This window comes from Gekko japonicus, unplaced genomic scaffold (genome assembly GCF_001447785.1).
Source record: "Gekko japonicus isolate JY-2015 unplaced genomic scaffold, Gekko_japonicus_V1.1 scaffold1892, whole genome shotgun sequence".
Lineage (NCBI taxonomy): Eukaryota > Metazoa > Chordata > Lepidosauria > Squamata > Gekkonidae > Gekko > Gekko japonicus.
This window is the reverse complement of record NW_015165303.1, coordinates 270,878-279,615: the sequence shown is the minus strand read 5'-3', so window position 1 is coordinate 279,615 and position 8,738 is coordinate 270,878. Positions and strand designations below refer to the sequence as shown.

At 45.0% G+C, this 8,738-nt stretch overlaps 1 protein-coding gene across 1 annotated transcript in view; it reads left to right on the top strand.

Moving 5' to 3' along the window:
- CRISPLD1 (cysteine-rich secretory protein LCCL domain containing 1) overlaps window positions 1-8,738 on the top strand; it is a 59,521-nt gene that overhangs the window by 18,974 nt on the left and 31,809 nt on the right. The window contains exons 2-3 of the mRNA XM_015410422.1: window positions 7,415-7,533; window positions 7,693-7,825. Of these exons, the coding sequence (XP_015265908.1) occupies window positions 7,415-7,533; window positions 7,693-7,825 (252 nt within the window). The remainder of the gene's footprint in view (window positions 1-7,414; window positions 7,534-7,692; window positions 7,826-8,738) is intronic.

The window sequence follows — 8,738 nt, the reverse complement described above, 5'->3', positions numbered from 1 at the left end:
GTGCTTGGGGGGCAAGAGTGGGAGGGCTCCTGGAGTTTTGGCCCTGCTGGTGGACCTCCTGAGGGCACCTGGGTTTTGTCCAGTGTTTCCTCTAAGTGCAAGGTAGCTAACAGTTTTTTAGCCTCTGGCTCATACATTTTTGTCTTAATTCAGGAAAGATGCCTCCAGAGCATACTTTCTTCCCGTCTTTGTGTTCTGTTCTGAAGAAGAAGTAAGAGAAGCCATTGCTAGCTCTTCTAGTCTTGTCCTTTGTAGAGTAAAGATGTAGGGGATTAGCTCTGTTGTTATTTTCTTCCCAGTTACCCTTCCCTATGCTAGAATTTAGTAAAAACTTTTTATTTTAAACACACATGGACTATAGGTCTGAATTCACTCATAGCTTTAATGCCAGTCGCTCACAAAGGAGCATCCCGGGATGTGATATCAGAGTCATGTGACAGGAAGAGGGGGAGCTGGGCCATAACCAACAGACCGAAAGGGCCAAGGACAAGAAACAAAAAAACAGTCATCAAGAGGTTCCGGTGATGTCAGGGGGTGTGGCCTTATGACACACTTCCAGTGATGTCAGGGGGTGTGGCATATGCTAATGAGTTATGCTAATGAGCTCCGGCAGCTCTTTTTCTACAGAAAGACCCCTGGGAAGGCCAGATAATGAAACTGAAGCTCAAATACTTTGGCCACCAAATTAGAAGGGAGCACTCGCTGGAGAAGACCCTGATGCTGGGAAAGATTGAAGGTCAAAGAAGACGGGGACGGCAAAGGATGAGATGGTTGGACAGTGTCATTGATGCAACGAACATGAAATTGAGCAAACTTCAGAGGATGGCGGAAGACAGGAGGGCCTGGCAGGAGCTGGTCCATGGGGTTGCGAAGAGTCGGACTCGACTGTGCTACTGAACAACAACAATCTATTTATTTATACAGATATTTTCTATGCCCCCTCTCCAAAGCACTTGCTTAAGGCAATTTACAAAACATTATAAAAACCTAACAGCATAAACATTGTTAAAAATTAAGAAGTTAATTACAAAAAACTTCTTAAAGGTAAGAACCAGCACTTTGAACTGTTCCTGGAAACCAGCAACTAGTGATCTTTCAGCAAAGGGATGATAATGATCCCTGAATCCTACCTGTGACATTATCTTTGCTGCATTTCAAAACAGCTGAAGTTTTCAGTCCATTTTCAAAGGCAGCCCCATGTAGAGCACATTGCAGTATTCTAATCTAGATGCAATCAAGTATAGACTACTGTGACCAGATCATGCTTTTTAAGGAATGGTCATAAGTGATAAAAGCTGCTAAATTCCACAGAGAAGGCCTGCTTCTCCAATCATAAACTGGAGATCCAGGAGTTCCTCCAAGCTACAAATGTGCTGCTTCAGGGGGTGAGCAACCACTTCCCAGACAGCTGACTCCTCAGTCCTTAGCACCTGTGTTATTGACCAACAGCACTTTAGTTTTTTCTGGACTGAACTTCAGTTTATTGGACTTCACCTATCCCATTACCTTCCCAAGGCATTTGTTCAGAACTCCCAGGACTGCTTATTTATGTAGTGCTACAATGGGAATTATTCTGGTCCTGTATTTAGATTTTCCTTATTGTCTTAGTTACAACTCCACGTGGTGGGAATAAAAATTTAAAAATATTTACATTTAATAGGGTTGCTGGGTCTGATTTTCTCCCTGGGGGATTAGGGGGCGTTCCAGGAGAGGGTGTGGCCACCTCCAGTGTGATGACATTACGCAGAGTGATTTCATCACGTCCCCACTGCTTTCTTACCACTTAAAGGGAAACTTCCACTTAAAGGGAAGGGGAGCGAGGGCCAAGTGGTCCTGTCATACAAGAGGCAAAATTGACACTTGCAAGGCAGGAGCCCATGGCCCCTGCTTGGGAAGAGTAAGCTCCGTGTGCCTGATCTCCAAGTGGAATTGCCACTTGGAGATCGGGTGCATAGGGCCAGTCCCCACTGGCTACAAGCACTTAAAGGAATCCCTTTAGGTGCTCGCGGCTGGTGGGCCCTGCACACCCATTCTTCAAGTGGCATTGCCGCTTGGAGATCAGGCATGTGGGGCCGGTCCCCGCTGGCTGTGAGCATTTAAAGGAATCCTTTTAGGGGCTCACAGCTGGCGGCCCCCATGTGCCCGTTCTCCAAGTGGCATTGTCGCTTGGAGATCAGCTGTGTGGGGCCTGGTCCCTTTAAGTGCTCACAGCTGGCGGGCCCCATGTGCCTGTTCTCCAAGTGGCAATGCTGCTTGGAATTCAGGCATGCAGCCCGCAGCCACCCCTCTCCCTCCCCTCTCTCAAGAGAGGAGGGAGAGGCGTTGCTGTGGGTTTTTGGGTTTGGGGGTAGATTTTCCCCTGCCAGCCAGCTGGCCAGTGGCAGGTTGAACCCCCCCAAAGAGTGGGTAAACCCCATCAGACTGGGGGTCTGGCAACCCTAAGATATTCTATATACGTTCTGATACACATTTGAATGTACTTCAGATTGACTCCCATGATTCCTAAACCAGTGTGAAATATATGCATGGAATCCAAATATTATATACAATTGAACTTTGCTATTTTATATGATATTTCTTAGCCAGTTTTTATTCTCTATTTCTCTTTTCATTTTAACTTGTATTAATTAATATTGTAGATGTTATAAACAGCAAATAAGTACCATACTGTACTGTTATATTTACTCTACCCATCTGTTCCTTGTATTTAGAATGAATACAGCATTGAGGCTTTATATCATGCCACAGTAAATGTTTACTTTTGTTGGTGCCAACCGTATGCATACTGTCTTTAATAAGTCTAAACCTTAGCTCTTTTTATTTTATATTAATAGGTCTCTGCATCAAGCTGTGCAACGATCTCTGTCTGTATGTCACTCCAAAAGATTGTGTGGTTCTTTACCTAAAATGTGTTGTGTACGTCCTTAAACTTAAAGCAGATGGGAACAGAATTAGGAAATGAATATCGTTGGCTTGGATTCTTCCAAAATTATAACTGACAGAAATTGTTTTGGCAGCTTTCTTGCCTCTCTCCTTTGGTGTAGTGGTTAGGAGCACAGACTCAAATCTGGGAGAACTGGGTTTGATTCCCCACTCCTCCACATGTAGCTGCTGGTGTGACCTTGGATCAGTTAGGAGTTCTTTCAGAACTGTTCCCTCACAGAGCTCTGTCAGCCCCACCTACCTCCCAGGCAGTGTTCCCTCTAAGCTGAGTTAGTGTGAGCTAGCTCACAGTTTTTTAGTCTCCGGCTCACACATTTTTGTCTTTGCTCAGGAAGGAGGGCTCCAGAGCAAACTAATTTATGCAGTAGCCAAATCGCTTGCTCACAACTTTAACACCAGGAGCTCACAAAGTAGATTTTTTGCTCACAAGACTCCACAGCTTAGAGGGAGCATTGCTCCCAGGGTGTCTGTTGTGGGGAGGGGAAGGGAAAGGAGATTGCAAACCACTCTGAGACTCCTTCAGGTAGTGAAGGGCAGGGTATAAATCCAATCTCCTCTTCTTCTATGGCAGCCCAAAAGGACCTCCAGTGGTGCACTGGGGAACTGCATGAGGGGGGAGCTAGAGCTCTGCAGTGGGAAGAGGGAATCAACAAAAATTGCTCCCACTCCAAGCTGCAGAAAAGTTAGATAAGATCCAGGTAGTCTCACAGCTTTATTTGAGGCCTTAGGTTTATTAGGAAGCTAAATGCAAGTCTTACAAAAGGTCCAATACAATGTGCATTTTTGGCTACCATGTCAAAGCTGAGCTTGACTGGCCTTTGAAATTTCATCATGGGGAGAAGTAAGTACCCAAATTCAGTCTTATGGTTACCAACAGTAATAACTTCCCATCCTACAATTAGAGAGATTTCTTTAGGAAGCTGAAAGTGAGAATATTGCAATAGGTACGCCTTCCACATGCCAAATTTGCTGAAGTTCAGCATAACCCCACATAAACAATTTATTATGAGGACACTATATAAAAATAAGTTACAGGAGAAAATACTAACATAAATGCTTGATCATTTGTCTAAGAAAGAGAGGTGGCCTGCTATATTAAGGGCCTTTGAAATTTCATCATGGGGAGAAGTATATTAAGAGACACTGCTGAAACTATGAAAGCTTAGTACATTAGAATGTTCCATTGTTTCAAGTTCCCTCATTTTCTGCAACCCTCGACTCTAGTATTAATTAAAGGCCCCGGTCACACGGGCAGGAAACTGCGGGGGGGGGGAGCGTGGCAGTTTGCCCCGGGGCAAACTAATGCGTGGTAAAGAGATCAGACCTCCCGTTGAGGTACCGTGGAGGTACCGTGGAGGTTCCGTGGGAAGGGAGAGGTGCTGATCGCAAGACAATTCCGTGCGCAAAAAAAGTGCGCGGTGCGGCAAACTGGATGTGTTTAGTTCGTGTACACCACGACTGTGCATGCTCCGTTGGGTGCTTGTGTGCATCCACGGAGATGTGGGGAAAAAAACCCTTTTTCGCAAGGGGACATGGGTGGGCGCCGGATGCCTCCGGAAACGTGATCAGACGCCTGCCCTTGCCCCGCAGTTACCGGAAACTAGTACCTCCGAGGTACTAGTTTTTTGCTGCGTGTTTTCGGCGGGAAGCCTCAGTTGAGCCACGGAAGTGCTACGCTTCCCAGATGTGCCGGTGAGATCGCGCCCGGAAACTCCGCCTGTCTTCCATCGCTCTAGCGTGGCTAATGCTCCGTGTGACCGCAGCCAAAGTCTATTTTTAGATAAACAAGAATGTCTGGAGATAGTTCCACATCTTCTTTCCCACTGGAAAGGAAAGATTTGCTGGAGGAGGAATTTTTGCCCATTCACCTTCTCACTGCATGACCCCTTCCCACCATACCCTGAACACCGGAGGCACCACTTGGAGAGATACAGTGAGCTGCAGAGAGACAGTCAAGCAGGGCAGTTTGGTCCATAGCTATACACACAGTAATTTGGATTCAACCCATTAGGTTACCATTCCATATTATACTAGTTGATATTAATAGCCAATATTAATCCTTGATGTTAAACATTAGGATATTTTTTATTTGCTTCCTTTTCAAATAAAATTTTCATACTGGCCCTATAGCACTCACCATTAATTTTTGTTGGAGCAAGCCTCTGCAGTGACCATCTGAGGATTTTAGTCACTGGAAAGTTAAGTATGAGGGATTGCTTCTGGATTATTAAAACACATGTGTTGTATTTTTTTACTGTAGCAAATATCATTTGCCAAAAAGGTAAAGGATATGAATACTTCTTACGTCTGCATTTAAGCATACACAGTGGAGGATATTTTTTAGTGTGGATACAGTAGAAAAGATAATATTATTCAGTGATGTTTGGGTAGAAAGTTCTTTGAAAGAAGTAAATATTTCAGAGACACCTTGAGTATTCTTTCTAGTCTCAACAGTTCCCTATGTTTTCATCTGTCACTATCAACCACAATAAATTAAATGTTTTATGGATGACATTTTTGTAGTGCTCTGGACAGCCACATTTCATCATTTCCTGTGGTGTATTCAATCTGACAATGTATGTATGTGAACTCAGTCATTGAATCACCATGTGAAGCTTTCATCCTGGGCTAGGATCCTAATCCTTCAATTGTAATTGGTAGCCCAGGAAGAGCTGACCAATCACCAACAGCCAGTTCCAAGAGCGGGAACTATTGTGATTGGACTTTATCCCTGCAACCTCATAGGTTGGTATTTGTATAGTAGGCGTGGCTACATTAGCCGGGAGAGTTTAAAAGTGGAACAGCTTCAATGCTAAAGCTGTTCTGGCTATTCATGTTGATCTGTTTGGAGTTGAGTTACGAGTTGCTGAATAAAGCTGATCTTTTGCTGAAATCACTCTCTGGCTCTTTGTTAAGTAACCGACTTAACATTTCCCATAGAAAATGGTTTCCTGTTAAAAATTCACTTGATCACAAACATTGCCTTTGTTTGCCTGAAGACACTATTGATAGATTAAATAGATTCATTCTGGCAGTTAATCGGAGTTGAATTGTAGATTAGCAGTTTAAATAAATTGATATTGGGGTGGGGCAGATGAAGATAGCGAAAATTTCATTAATTATCCCCAAAGGAAGAAAAAAGCTTCCACAGTAGTGTGTAGAGGAAGCAAAATTAGTGTAAAATGGTTTTGTGGACAAGAATGAAAAAGGGAAATATGCAAAGGAAGATAGCACTATTTGCTACAGGAAACCAGTTTGGTGTAGGGGTTAGGACTGCAGACTCTAATCTGGGAGAACCAAGAGATGATTTCACACAAAGGCCCTCTGTAATAAATAAGCTTTCAGCTGATGCGGAAAGGGGGATACATAGAACTCCTGTGGAAGAAATTTCACAGTTTAAGTACAATTGCTGAGAAATGCAGTTCCCCACCCAAGGCACCTGTGAAAGTACATGTTCCCACAGAACTCTTCTCCCCTTTCAGACTACTTTGGGGCAGTAACATAAGAGAAGTGATCTATCAGATGCCTTGGATTCAAGCCATTGAGGACTTTAAAGCTCAGAATCAGCACTTTTACTTAAGCCTGGGAAAAACCTGGAAGCCAGTGTAATTGGTATAACATTGGTTGAACATATAATTTTGAGTTAATATTTAGGCTGTTACAATCAACCATCAGAGATTCCAGATAGTCTTCAAAGGCTGCCCCATATAGAGTATCTTACAGTACTCCAGACTGGATATTACTAAGGTATGAGGGATGGTGGCCAGGTCTGTTTTGTAGATTTTGGGGATTAGTTCTGGGAACAAAGAACTGTCAGGTGATCCAAGGCACATGCAAAAAAAAAATTATGGAGATCATCCTATGTTTTTCTATTTCAATACTTGGCCAGGTCTGTTTTGTAGATTTTGGGGAATAGTTCTGGGAACAAAGAACTGTCAAGTGATCCAAGGCACATGCAAAAAAAAATTATGGAGATCATCCTATGCTTTTCTATTTCAATACCTCAGTTATGGTCTCTTGATAACCCTGTATTATGGGGGGGCTTCTTCATAGAAAAAACTAGGAGTAAAATTGTATAATGGAAACAGGAATGCACTGCATTTTAACTGGGTAAATAGATTTCTTTTTTCAAGATTAGACTCATCTAATGTTGGGAAGGAATCTGGTTGTTTGCTTTGAAAGGAGCATATTGCAGTGTGTTTACTCTTTGCCTCTGACACAATAGTCTGGATTGTGTAAACAGATCAAAAGAGAGGGTGGTAGGTCTTGCCTTGTGGCAAAAGGTTTGCCATGTAACCATTTGCATATATGAGTTTAAGTGAATATGTTTCTGAAAGATTTTTCTAAAAATTAAAGCATACTTTCCAAGGAGTAACCACATTAGGGAAAAGAGTATTTCCCTTTCAAAATATTAATATATAAAAACTAGGTCCAATTTTTGTTTCTTCTTTTTCCCCTTATTCAAATATAGACATGGGATATAGAGTTGGAGAGATCAGCACAAGCCTGGGCCGAGACATGTCTGTGGGAACATGGGCCTGCAGCTCTGCTTCCATCCATTGGACAGAACTTGGGAGCACATTGGGGAAGGTATATACAGAAGTCTCTGTTGCCATTAAAGGTTTTATGCCATTAAAGGTTTCTGAACTGAAAGTAATAGAAAATAGTATGAACACTGGATACTTTGTTTCAATAATTGGTGCAAACATAGATTCTTTTGATGACATTAGGTGTTTTCTTCTTCCATAGATATAGACCTTTAACATTTCATGTCCAGTCATGGTATGATGAAGTAAGAGACTTCAGTTATCCATATCCTCAAGAATGCAACCCTTATTGCCCCTATAGATGTTCTGGCCCTGTGTGCACTCATTATACACAGGTATGTGCATTTAGTTTCCAGTTTATTTTCATCATATCCTGTCCTTATATATACAGCCATTTTTGTGTCCAACGTTCAGTGCGCACCAACAGTGGTTGGCCGCAAGAACTGACAGTCAGAAGACGCTGGCTGGGTTGGCTAGCTGCTTTGCGGAATCCCGCCCACGTCTGCCCCGGCCAGCGTCTTCCGCTCACTCTGCTCTGGTCCTCGGACAGGACAGGACCATCTGTAGGGTAAGCGCAGGGACAGGCCTTCAAGGCCGAGGCAGGCGAGCTGGGGAGCCCTCCGGAGGCCGCATGGAGACAATTATATGTCTCCCCGGGGCTTCTCCAGCTGGGCCGCTTCACCAGTCCTCCCCCCCACCAGTCCTATGCCTTCTCTGGGCCTTGCCAGGCCCACAGTTGCCGGTCCCCTCTTCCCCCCTCCCACCAGTGTCATGGCTTCTCTGGGCCCTGCCAAGCCCAGGGTCGCTGCTTCCTTCTCCCCCCCTCCCGAACTGTCCCCACAGCTTCCCTGGGCCCTGCTAGGCCCAGGGTCACCGCTTCCTTCTTCCCCCCGATCCTTGGCCTCGGCTTCTCTGGGCCTCACCAGGCCCAGGGTCGCCGCTTCCTTCTCTCCCCCCCCCGAACTGTTGCTGCTTCCTTCCCCCCGATCCTTGGCCGCAGCTTCTCTGGGCCTCGCCAGGCCCAGGGTCGCTGCTTCCTTCTCTCCCCTCCTCCCAAACTGTCCCCGCGGCTTCCCTGGACCCTGCTAGGCCCAGGGTTGCCGCTTCTCCCCCCCCAATCCGGGAGAAGCTTTCACAGGCCCCCCACCCCCCAAACTGCTTCTCCCACCTGCCCGGGAAGTCGTACTGATGGGAGAAGCTTTCACAGGCCCCCCCCCCCGCCGCTTCTCCCCCCCGCCCGGCCAACCG